A 12,757-nucleotide genomic window follows, 5' to 3' on the forward strand; every position below is an offset into this window, starting at 1 on the left:
CACCTAATACATATTCAACATTACTAGTAGCTCATTTGTGTTGAAACTTTCTTCAGTTTATCGAGGAATATGAATTTAACCTTTCTGCCAAGATTGCTCACCCTCTGAGATTTCAGCTTCAAGTTCTACACCTTTAGCTTCTAAACCATGTAGGCATATTTAAAGATCCTGAGTACCACTGGCAAAAATCTCCAATTACAAATTATTTCTTGAAGGATGGGGTCTCATTTTGTATGCCTGATCAGAGCATTAATATAGTTAATACAAATCAATCAAATCAAGATAGTTAAGTTTTTATTGAGCCTTTTAGATTACAACATGAGGTAAAAGGAAAAAGTACTCCTTAACCAATATTTTACACAGCTATACCAAAATATCTTAGATTCACAGGACTTATATGGGATTGCATTTCTCAAAAATTGGTATCAAGTATAAACATGTCTTAACTCCTTGGATTTTCCAGTTGACTATTCCAACATGAGTTTCAAGGCCAAGTTTTATCATTGCTGAGCTCTTCAAATCAGACACTATTTTAGTCGATGTCCACCAATTCCACTTCAAAAAAGAGTTTTGCATTTGGTGGAATTCTGTTAAAAGTCAAGGTAAATTTGACAAAAAGTACCTTGTCCTGACCCACAATAACCTTAGTATAAAATTAGAATTATATGTTCTGTATAGCAATAACCCCTAAAGAGCTTTTTGCTGGGTGTGGTAGCATATCCCCAATATTTGTGAAAGGAAGAGTATTAAAATCAGGAAGAAAACAGTGAACTATATAGTGAAATGAAATGCTATCTCAAATAGGAGGAACCAAAAGCTCAGAGCTTGACTTAAAAGATTACGAACCAGAAATGCCTTTAATGATTAATAGAAATCACAACCTATCAATACAGGATCTTATTTACCTTGCCTTGCTAATGCTATTAAATTAGTGTCTCAATACTCCAAATTTTTTAGTCTACTGAATATATATGACATTAAAGTTTATATGTGATAATAGTACATACTTAATATGAATTTAAAGATTTTAAGACCAGAAAAGGATCTGATTTATGTGTGTCAGACTGGTTATTTGTCTTACAATGCTTCACATGTTAGAGGAAACTGCAGCTTGCTGTGTGATTTCAGTTTGCTGAGAAGTATTACATTTCAAAGTTTAGTAAGACTAAGGGCCAACAAGACAAGAATGAAACCAACAGCTATAAACTACCTTCCCATTTTCCTGTAGATTAGTCTGAATTGTCTGGAATGATTGCCTTTTTTGATTTTGTAAATGTTAACTGAGCCTAACAGAAGTACTGTGATTAGCATTAATAAATATTTCCTTACACTATCCTACAGTTCTCATGTTACATTTCTGAACTGACTGCTCACTTAATAACCATAAATTAAACTACTGTATAAAATTGCTCTGACTTATATTAGCACCCTATAGTTTGCTAAGAGCTGCATTGTGCCTTGTAACCTTACTCAAAGTAATCTCTTCAGATAACTAAGTAAACTGCCTTTCAAAGATGCAACTTTTCTTTTTAAGATGTTAAAAATTAAGAACAAAAGAAAATTAAACACTTTGTACCAACAGAAGTATCATTTGCTGGGTACAGAACTTCTGTAGTTCCACCTTTGTAAGGAGGCTGAGACAGGAAGAATTCTTAAGGCCAGCCAAGGCAATGTGAGACTACATCTCAAAGAAATTTATAGTAGTATCTATATGCTGAAAATGTTGACACATAAGTATGTGAATAGCAAAAGTCTTGTGGACAAGATTCCGAATCTGGAGGCTAGCCTAGATCACATCTTTCTCATCTTCAGGTGTTTTTGTTTTTAGTTATGAAGGAAAAAAGAAAGGATACTTGGCATCAGGTTGTCCTTTCTTCCCATAAGCCCATTCTGGTTCAATTTCCAGTCGAGCCTTTTCTCCTTTACTCATAGTCAAAAGTGCTTCATCCCACTAAAGACAAGAGTGAAGTAGGAAAATAAAATAAAAAATAATGTTTACACAATAATGCAGTACCAGAACAACAAATGTCATTCATAAAAGCATTCAGTTACTGGATTTTATTTATCTTAAGGCAATGTACCTGATTGAATGCTAAATTTGTCTTCAGTTTTCTTAGGTGGAAAAAGAAAAGATGTTTTTAAACAGTCAAACTCTCCAAATGATATAATGTCAATATTAGTGTAATATGCCTCACATTGTAGAAAACAGCACTATTATAAATTCACTTTTTTTCTATAGGGGTAAACTCCAAAACTTGTACACTTACAAACTCTCCTGTTAGAGCACCAAGATCTTTTGAATGAGGCAAAATTTTCTAAGAAATGGTGGATTTGGGATTCCCTTTCCACTTTTTTCACATTTAGATCTTAAAGCCAGTTGCCACAACTGGTACATGACACTGAAGACAATATAACCAGACTGTTGAAATCAACAATCAAATAACCTTTTTTTTTTTTTTGCCAGTCCTGGACCTTGGACTCAGGGCCTGAGCACTGTTCCTGGCTTCTTTTTGCTCAAGGCTAGCATTCTACCACTTGAGCCACAGCGCCACTTCTGGCCATTTTCTATATATGTGGTGCTGGGGAATCGAACCCAGGGCTTCATGTATCCGAGACAAGCGCTCTTGCCACTAGGCCATATTCCCAGCCATCAAATAAACTTCAATGGAGAAAAAAATCTACTTGACAGTTACCTCCACAAACTAGGGATGCACTAAACACTCAACTTTTCTACTAAACCTTTAGTTTCTAGATGTTTTGTATTCTCTTTTAGGCTCTGGGTATAAATAAACCTGGCCTCTGGACTGGCAGAGTGATACTTTTAAGATTCCATAACAAGGTGTAAGTGGCTCTTGCCTATAATCCTATCTACTCTACAGAGGCTGAGCTCTCTGAGAATCGTGGTTTGAAGCCAGGTGGGGCAGGAAAGTCAGATTTTCATGCTAAAAAAAAAAAAAGCTGCAAGTAGAACTGTGGTCAAATGGTAGGCAGTAGTCTTGAGCACAACTGCTCAAGGACAGGGCTCAGGCCCTGAGTTCCTTGAACTCAGGAGTGGCACACACCTTGCCCCCCCCCCCAAAAAAAAATCCTCACAACTATTTTTAAAGTTTTCAATGCATGATGTTCTTAGTAGCCTACAATTTAAAACAATGGTCAGAACCTGGAATGGAATTGTGATTCTGTGAAGCTGATTGCCATCCCTGGTTACATCCATCACATTTTGAACACTAATGGTAATGATCAGTGTAATAGAGGTGGGTAAAGTATGCCTAGCCTATGTTTCAAAAATATTTTTATAGAAATAAACTGAGCAGAGGGCTGGGGATATAGCCTAGTGGCAAGAGTGCCTGCCTCGGATACACGAGGCCCTAGGTTCGATTCCCCAGCACCACATATACAGAAAACGGCCAGAAGCGGCGCTGTGGCTCAAGTGGCAGAGTGCTAGCCTTGAGCGGGAAGAAGCCAGGGACGGACGGTGCTTAGGCCCTGAGTCCAAGGCCCAGGACTGGCAAAAAAAAAAAAAAGAAACTGAGCAGTTCAGTGAGACAGCTGTGTTTTACCTTTACACATTATCTACATCCCCTTTCCAGATTACATATAAATTCTCTTTTTTCCCCCTGTTGTGGAGTTTGACTCGGCACGGGCTCTGCCCCCGAGTTCTGCTCAAGGCTAGTGCTCCACCACTTTGAGCCACAGAACCACTTCTGGTTTCTAAGTGGTAAGAGTCTCATGAACTTTCCTGCCTGGGCTTTCTTCAAACTGTGATCCTTGGATCTTAGTAGCTAGGATTACAAGGCATGAGCCACAGCACCCAGCTCTGGATTACACATAATTTTTTTTTCTTTTTATCAGTGGTGGCCTTATGAAGAGAAATATAAAAGGGTTGGACATCGAAGGTACTAATCCTTCGGTTCCTACTACATAGTATGTTTTAAGGTATGTTCATTTAATCTTGTAATAACCACAGTGAGGATAGTACTGAAGAGGAAACAGATCCAGGGAACCGGTGCCAAATCACCTAGCAATGACAGTACCCGGCGTGTCTGACTGCAACAATTACTTTCATTTTATCTCAAATTCTCATTAGTTACAGCATCATTGCAGCACATGAAGCATATGATTATCCATTTTTTACTTACTCCTCTGATAACTTTACCTACTCCAACCTTAAAACTTAAAGGCTTGGCACTTTTCTTCTTCTTTGAACCTATAAAATATAAATATTATTTTTTAAGATCGGAGATCAGAATTTGAACTCAGTACCTCAACATCTCATTGGCTAGTGCTCTACCAGTTGAGCCACACCTCCAATCCCTGCACTCTAATTTTTATTAAATCAAGTTCTAGTGGAAACAAAGTGACTCAAGTACACTTTAAGAATCGCAATACTGGGCTGGGGATATGGCCTAGTGGCAAGAGTGCTTGCCTCGCCTATACTCTGAACTCAGGAAACAACAAATGCTGGAGGGGCTGTGGGGAAAGAGGAACCCTTCTCCATTGTTGGTGGGAGTGCAAATTAGTACAACCACTTTGGAGAACAGTATGGAGGTTTCTCAAAAAGCTCAGTATAGACCTACCCTATGACCCAGCCATACCACTCCTAGGCATCTATCCTGAACAGCAAAATCCAAGATATCAAAAAGGCATTTGTACTTCCATGTTTATCGCGGCACAATTCACAATAGCTAAAATATGGAAACAACCCAGATGCCCCTCCACAGACGAATGGATCCAAAAAATATGGTACTTATACACAATGGAATACTACATAGCGATTAGGAATGGTGAAATATTGTTATTTGCAGGGAAATGGTCGGAACTCGAACAAATAATGTTGAGTGAGACAAGCCTAGAACACAGAAAACAAAGGGGCATGATCTCCCTGATATATGACTGTTAACAAAGGGAGACGGAGAGACAGTAGAGACCAAGTCTGTGAATACTGTATATGTTCTTGATACATTGTATATTGCATATATGTCAACCTGACCTAGACAAGGGATAGAAAAACAGGTCGTAAGATATCATAAGAAATGTACACACTGCCCTACTATGTAACTGCACCCTCTTTGCACAACACCTTGTAAAAAAATTTATGTCCAATTAATAAAAAAAAAAAAAAAGAGTGCTTGCCTCGTATACATGAAGCCCTGGGTTCGATTCCCCAGCACCACATATATAGAAAATGGCCAGAAGTGGCGCTGTGGCTCAAGTGGCAGAGTGCTAGCCGTGAGCAAAAGGAAGCCAGGGACAGTGCTCAGGCCTTGAGTCCAAGCCCCAGGAAAGGCCAAAAAACAAAACAAACAAACAAAAAAAAAAACAGAATTAATGGTATTTTGCTCTTGTGGGACTGATTACATATCAAGAAGATTGTTCATAAATCAAGGCTAGCACATCTTATCCTTTCTTACCCAAGTGCTTCTCTTTTACATACTCCCAATGGCTTCTGTTTTACTTTTCTATCATGCACAGAACAGCACCTGGCCCTCACCAGAAAGTGAACAGATGCTGCTTGCACTGTGTTCTCGGAAGGTCCAAACCATGAACACTCTTGTAAGACGGTCTCAATACGCAACCTAAGCTAGCTTTAAACTACTTATGGGCCTTCTGCCTCAACCTTAGTGTTACTTTGCAATAATTAAAGGTAAAAAGACAATAACTAAGACTTACTTGTTTGAATATTTGTATCAAAAACAGTTCCATCTTGTAGTGTTCCTGTATACCAGCAATGAACAACATCTCCCTTTTTGGGAAAGTTGGTTTTATCTCCCTTTTTTAGAATACATTTTGTGTATTTTGGTGGACCCTAAAAACAAAACAAAATCTCAACAAACACAGAATATTTATAGCCTTTTAGAAAGATGACAGTATACTTATGGCCAACAGAGACCAAAGTCTGATTGTGAGTTTGATGATAAAATATTTTACATCTAGAGAGCAGAACTGTGGCTCAAGTGGTAGAGCATTAGCCTTGAGCAAAAACAAAAAATCTCAAGAGATAGCACCCAGGCCCTAAGCTCAAGCTCTAGTATGGGCATAAAACCAAAACAACACTGAAAGCCCGCATAAAAGCTGAGTTGGGTAAGATGAGAGAGATCATTAAGGTTGGGCTATTTCCATTAACAGAAATGTCTCTGTACCTTAATAAAAGCCAAAAATAACTTTAAAGTTTTTTCACTTAATCCAACTTGGATAAAGTAGTTTTAAAAATAGCTTTGAGGGGCTGGAAATGTGGCTTAGAGGTACAGTGCTTGCCTAGCATGCATCAAGCCCTCAATACCAATAAACAGAAAAAGCGAAAGTGGCTCTGTGGCTGAGAGTGGTAGAGTACTAGCTTTGGGCAAAAGAAGTTCAGAGACCATGTCCAGGCCCTGAGTTCAAGCTTACCCCAGGTCTGGCCAAAAAAAAACGCTTTGAATGATCAAAATGTCTGGCTAGACATTGAGGCAATACTAAATACAAAGTCAGATGTTATTTCATAAAATAGGGTAATAAGTGTAGAGAATTACTGGGGTTTGGGAATGTGGCTTAGTGGTAGAGTTGCTTGCCTAGCATGCAGGAAGTCCTGGGTTTGATTCCTCAGCACCACATAAATAGAAAAAGGCAGAAGTGGTGCTGTGGCTCAAAAAGTACAGTATTTGCCTTGAACAAAAAGAAGCCAGGGACAGTGCTTGGGCCCTGAGTCCAAGCCCCAGGACTGGCAAAAAAAAAAAAAATTACTGGTATACTTCAAATCAGAGTCTGGCTTACTGCCCATATTCAACCATATCTCAGTTAAAAAATTAGTGCTATAGGCTAGTCTAGTAGCCAGTGGCTCACACCTGTAATCCTAGCTACGTAGGAGGCTGAGACCTGAGGTTTGGGGTTCTAAGCCAGCCCAGGGAGGAAAATCCAGGAGACTCTTTCTCGTCCTATTAATCAACCAAAACAACAACAACAATACCAAAAACCAGCCAGAAGTACAGGTAGCTCAAGTGGTAGAACACTAGCCTTGAGCAAGAGAAGGTCAGGGACTGCACCCAGACCTTGATTTCAAGCCCTAGGATCAGCGCAAAATAAAAAGGAAGGAAAGAAGTACTATAAAAAACAGATATTTCGGACTGGGAATATGGCCTAGTGGCAAGAGTGCTCACCTCTTATACAGGAAGCCCTGGGTTCAATTCCTCAGTACCACATATATAGAAAACCGGCCAGAAGTGGCGCTGTGGCTAAAGTGGCAGAGTGCTAGCCTTGAGCAAAAGGAAGCCAGGGACAGTGCTCAGGCCCTGAGTCCAAGGCCCAGGACTGGCAAATAAATAAATAAAATAAAAATTTTAAAAAAACCAAAAAACATTTCTAGAACTCACACAAGTAATAAAGTTAAAAAAAAAAAAAAAAAAAGCAAACCTCATCCAGAGCCTCTTCAGCCTTGGTTTCTTTGGGTTTATCTTCATTAAGCTTCACATTTTTCACTTGTTCAGACACTTTACTTACACTTTCAGTACCTTTGAAACGCTGTAAGAAAGGTTCTGTCAATACTGAGGAAATGCTAAAAACTAGGAACTGCAATTAGATTTTTTTTTTTTTTTTGGCCAGTCCTGGGCCTTGGACTCAGGGCCTGAGCACTGTCCCTGGCTTCCTTTTTGTTCAAGGCTAGCACTCTGCCACTTGAGCCACAGCGCCGCTTCTGGCCGTTTTCTGTATATGTGGTGCTGGGGAATCGAACCTAGGGCCTCGTGTATCCGAGGCAGGCACTCTTGCCACTAGGCTATATCCCCAGCCCTGCAATTAGATTTTGAACACTTAAAAGAATGAGCATCTGCCTAATCAATACATGTTATGTTACTTAAGCATAAATGCAATGAAATCATCTAAGGATAAATGTATTAATAAGCATTTTAAAATCAATTAAAGCTGGGCACCAGTGGTTCAGGCCTGTAATCCTAGCTACTCAGGAGGCTGAGATCTGAGGATTGCGCTTCAAAGCCAGCCTGGGCAGCAAAGTCTATGACACTCTTATCTCCAATCAACCAGAAGAAAACCAGCAATGGCACCGTGGCTCAAAGCGGTAGAGTGAAAGAAAAATATAATAATAATAAAAAGTGGTAGCATGCTAGCCTTGAGCAAAGGACCTCAGGGACAGCTCCAAGGTGCTGAGTTCAAGTCCAATGACTAACAAAGAAAAAAATCTAAATTTATGGGAATAGGAAATTATTTTTTAAAATCTGTTTTTCTTAAAATGCCAAAGTAGTCTCTCACACTGCAAGTTAGCCTTGCTAGATTTGACATTCCTGTTTTGATGACAGTTAAGAAAAATTGCAGGGTTGGGGATATGGCCTAGTGGTAGAGTGCTTGCCTTGTATACATGAGGCCCTGGGTTCAATTCCCACATATATAGAAAACAGCCAGAAGTGGCGCTGTGACTCAAGTGGCAGAGTGCTAGCCTTGAGCAAAAAGAAACCAGGGACAGTGCTCAGGCCCTGAGTTCAAGCCCCAGGACTGGCCAAAAAAAAAAAAATTGCAGATGAAAAAACTTCCAACTTTTCTGTGAATAAATATACTTAAATCTTCATTTTGGAAATAATATTTGGAAAATGTTTTGCTAATAGAATGCAACAATACTCACCTTACTTTCAAAAAGATGGTTATAGGCTGTAACCAAATGATCCTTATTAGCAGTCTTGGCTACATTTTTAATGTTTCCTAATAATTTATGCTCTGCCAGAAACTATAAAGAAAATAAAAATGAAAGCTGGTTAAATATTTCAAGCAAGATGGATCTAAAAGTAAAACATGGAGCCTGGAGTAAGGGTGCATGCCTGTAGCCCTAGCTACTGGAGAGGCTGAGGCAGGAGAATCCTTTGAGCCCAGGAGATCCAGACTAGTCTGGGCAACACAGCAGACACATACCTCCAAAACAAAAAGAGAAATTTAAAAATGGCCTCTTTATGTTAGTTGTTTCTTCAGCATACGCTAACTGTACAAAGAGAGTTCACTGTGGCATTTATACACTTTCCATATAAAATTCAACCCATTAATTTTCCCCTTATATCAATCCCTTTTTTCTACCTCCTCCATTTAAGGTTTCTGTTGTCTCATTGTGCCATTTTCATAGAGCCATACATATATAATGTACTTCCATAATATTCTCTCCTTAGCTGTTGTTTTCAAATGAACTAATGAAGAAATGAAATAAACATTAGGAGACTACTGTATATTTACATTTTATACATTTTTATCTCCATGTGAAAAGTAGACTGGAAGTATCAGTTATAATAACATTTAAGGCTATGTTTGGCAGACAATGGTTCATCTGAATCTTTTTCCCATCAAAGAATGCACACAAAAGCCCATCTATATGATAAGCACAGGAAAAGAAGCTGCTCATGCTGAAGCTTACTTGGCCCTGACCTTGGAAGCCACTAGCATCGGTAAGCATATCTACCTTGACCTATCCACAACCTTAGCCTGCTAAGAACAGAGCTTGGGCTAAAATCTTCCTTGTCTCATCCTACATAGGGACTATGTTTTTCTAAAGGCTCAGTTTTTGTATCTGTAGTATATCCATATATCTGTTGGTATAAATGGAATACTTTATGCATTTAGCACGCAACCTCTCACGCAAATATTAGCTATCATGACTAAAAAAGTACTTAATAACTCAGTATAACAGATTCAATTTTCTGCCAAATATAAGAAGTGAAGAGATGAACTCCAAAATTGTCCTACTAAAATATCAAAGCACCAAGAATGCAAGTTTGAGGGCTAACCTAAGCTACAAAGCAAGATCCTGATTTTTAAAAAAAAATCATATTGTGACATGTCCCATCACAAAATAAAATATTAGAATTCTGATAACTAAATTCCCTCTTCATTCTTCTTCCTTACCTGCCTGTGTTCCTTTCTGAATTCATTTTGAAAAATGTCCTTTAGCATCATCAGTTGTTTTTTGGGTTTTTTTTTTTTTTGGTTGATTGTGGGGCTTGAACTCAGGGCCTAAGTGCTGTATCTGAGCTCTTTTGCTCAAGGCTAGAGTTATTTTTATACTTACTACTAAATTCTATCCTATTGCTTCTACATCCTTTGCTTGCGAGCGCGCTCTCACTCTCTCTGAAATACTCTAACTCACAAAGGCTGACTGGAGAAAAGTACAAGCTTATTGCACAGAAGCAATCAGTTGCTTTAACACTTTCATAAATTCTTTTTTTTTTTTTTTTGGTCAGTCATGGGACTTGAACTGAGGGCCTGGGGGCTGTCCCTGAGCTCTTTAGCTCAAGGCTATTACTCTACCACTTTGAGCCACAGTGCCACTTCCAGTTTTCTCATGGTTAATTGGAGATAGAGTCTCAGGGACTTTCCGACCCAGGCTGGCTTTGAACCACGATCCTCACATCTCAGCCTCCAGAGTAGCTAGGATTACAGGTGTGAAGGATTGGCCCCCCCCACCCTATTGCCTCAGGCCTGTACAGACACCAGGAAGAACTTCAGCCTAGGAACCTGCCTTGATATGCAAGCAGGATATTTCACCTAGGCTCAGCTGTAAACAACCCCTAGTGGGCCAAAGGAAAAGCCCCAACATAGGGGAATCTGCTTTGATGTGCACCAGGCCCAGCTTTGTAAACAATCCTTTGTGGGCCAAACTGAAAAGCCCCAACTTGCTAGACCTACCGGTGCTTTCAATAACCTGCCTCCTTGCTCAGACCCCATATAAGCCTGGTCCCAAATTCACCCCCTTGCACAACCTCCAAACTTGCTGGAAAGTCTGTGAAGGAAGGTCTGTGCCCCTAGCTGTTCCTCAATAAACAGTCCTCGCCTGTTGATGAGGCTGGCCTAGTCCTTTTCCGCTCTCTCCCATTTTCCCAACACCTGGCTTGCTCATAAATTCTTTAGCAAGGTTCCAGGAAAATATCAAAAATAAATCTCTATGATTTCAATAAAATAACTGAAAAATTGGTTTATGTGTGTGAATGATCACTGTAGAAAACACATTTAAAACATAATAGCTGGGGATATGGCCTAGTGGCAAGAGAGCTTGCCTTGTATACATGAGGCCCTGGGTTCGATTCCCCAGCACCACATATACAGAAAACGGCCAGAAGTGGCGCTGTGGCTCAAGTGGCAGAGTGCTAGCCTTGAGCAAAAGGAAGCCAGGGACAGTGAGTGCTCAGGCCCTGAGTCCAAGGCCCAGGACTGGCCAAAAAAAAAAAAAAAAAAAAAAACCATAATAGTGCCCCTGAGCCTAGCTACTCAGAAGGCTGAGATCTGAGGATAGGGTTCAAATCCAGCCTGGATAGGAGAGTCAATGAGACTCTAACCCTCAATAACCAGCAAAAGACTAAAGCAGAGCTGTGGTTCACACGTGGTAGAACACTAGTCTTGAGCACAAAAGCTCAGGGACAGCACCCAAACACTGAATTCAAACCCAAGACAGACAGACAAACACATACAGAAATCGAATGCAATTCTCTTGAAATGTTTCACACTACTCAGTTGAATATTAGATTGTACATTGAAATAATTTATTTCCTAAGAAGTTATAGAAGTGTTGAGGCATTAAAAATTGTCTATTCCACTGAAACACATTGGTTTAGGAGGAAATAGTTCGAATGAAATGTTATCAGAATCCTAACTGGGTATTTTTCACTTTCATATCCCCACAGAGTATTCTTTATGTGTTATATATACACATGTATAATATATAAATGCCATACTAAGCCATGGGAATTATGCATACGTAATGAAATCAAAGTTGGGAGTTCAGATATCATTGCAACTATGTATTGTATCAAATATACCTTTGAATTATTAACGCTACATTTTGATAATTTAGAATTATAGAAACAACATTCGATGCTTTGATACTTCAGACAATTTCCATTTATACATGAAGGATACTGTGTACGCAATAAAGTGTACTGTAGTTTTTAAAGTTATGATCGTAATTTCTGAAGGACAAAAAAAAGGTCTGGCAAAGATAAGCTCGGACTACAGACGATATTAAGATGGAGTCGGCTGAAAAACTGCAGGGCCTACATGAAAATAAATGCCAAAAAATTTCTTTGTCGGGTGGTTTCTAACAATGGGAGACAAACATGCAAGGAATGTATGTTACAACTCCTTCCAAAAGAGAAAGGTGAAAAGGCCACCTCAAGGGTTAATTGAAAAGAAAATGTTGAACCACGTGTAGGCCTTTCAGTAGGCTGGTGAGAAAAGCGAGTTGCAAAACCAATTCACAGCGATCTTTCCATCCCTCCCCACGTCCCAGTGGCCAGCACTCCACTCTTGGGGTCGCGTACACCCCCAAGCATCGGCCCACCCTCCAACTCACGCACCCACCCCATGTCCCCGGTCTGCTTTTTCCGTGGGCTCCATCCCCACCGAAGGATCCCCCAACTGGGTTTGAATTCAGCGAGCGCTACCCGCAAGCCGCAGCAGGGAGGGATGGATGCCCATGGGAAAGCAGGGGCGGGAGCGCGGCTGCCAGGCCGGGGCGCTCCGCTGCGGCCTCGCCCGCCGCAGGCCGCGGGAGGACGAGGGCGGGGGCACCGACGAAAACGGGACGTCTGGACAACCATGGGGGGGGGATGTCCCTTAGCCGCACCAGCCCGGCCGCCCAGCCGCCTCAGGTACCGAATCTGAACCGTTATCCTGCAGAAACTTGATAATGTCCTTCTTGGGCAGCTGCTCACTGCGTAGCTGCTCCACCGTCCACGCCCGCTGCGGTACAACAGCCGCCATCTTCCCCCGCTGGCGCCGCTTTACTGAGCCGGCCTGCCTG

At 40.5% G+C, this 12,757-nt stretch overlaps 1 protein-coding gene across 1 annotated transcript; it reads right to left on the reverse strand.

The window, feature by feature from the left end:
- Nucleotides 1–272: 272 nt before the first annotated feature.
- Nucleotides 273–12,757, reverse strand: Fkbp3 (FKBP prolyl isomerase 3). The gene is made up of 7 exons (XM_048361908.1): nucleotides 12,610–12,757; nucleotides 8,606–8,707; nucleotides 7,387–7,494; nucleotides 5,671–5,806; nucleotides 4,140–4,207; nucleotides 1,854–1,951; nucleotides 273–587 (listed from the first exon to the last, which is right to left on the reverse strand). Exons 1-7 carry the CDS (start codon nucleotides 12,715–12,717, stop codon nucleotides 533–535), a joined length of 675 nt encoding a protein of 224 aa, XP_048217865.1. The 5' UTR covers nucleotides 12,718–12,757; the 3' UTR covers nucleotides 273–532.

This window comes from Perognathus longimembris, chromosome 14 (genome assembly GCF_023159225.1).
Source record: "Perognathus longimembris pacificus isolate PPM17 chromosome 14, ASM2315922v1, whole genome shotgun sequence".
NCBI lineage: Eukaryota > Metazoa > Chordata > Mammalia > Rodentia > Heteromyidae > Perognathus > Perognathus longimembris.

What these genes read in the sequence shown, in the direction of transcription:
- Fkbp3 (XM_048361908.1), bottom strand. Translation starts at nt 12,717, where the DNA reads ATGGCGGCTGTTGTACCGCAGCGGGCGTGGACGGTGGAGCAGCTACGC. An exon ending in TAGGTAAAGTTATCAGAGGA is followed by an intron (nt 1,952 to 4,139) that starts GTAAGTAAAAAA and finishes TCTTGTCTTTAG; the next exon opens with TGGGATGAAGCACTTTTGAC. An exon ending in AAAGGACAACCTGATGCCAA is followed by an intron (nt 588 to 1,853) that starts GTATCCTTTCTT and finishes GACTTTTAACAG; the next exon opens with AATTCCACCAAATGCAAAAC.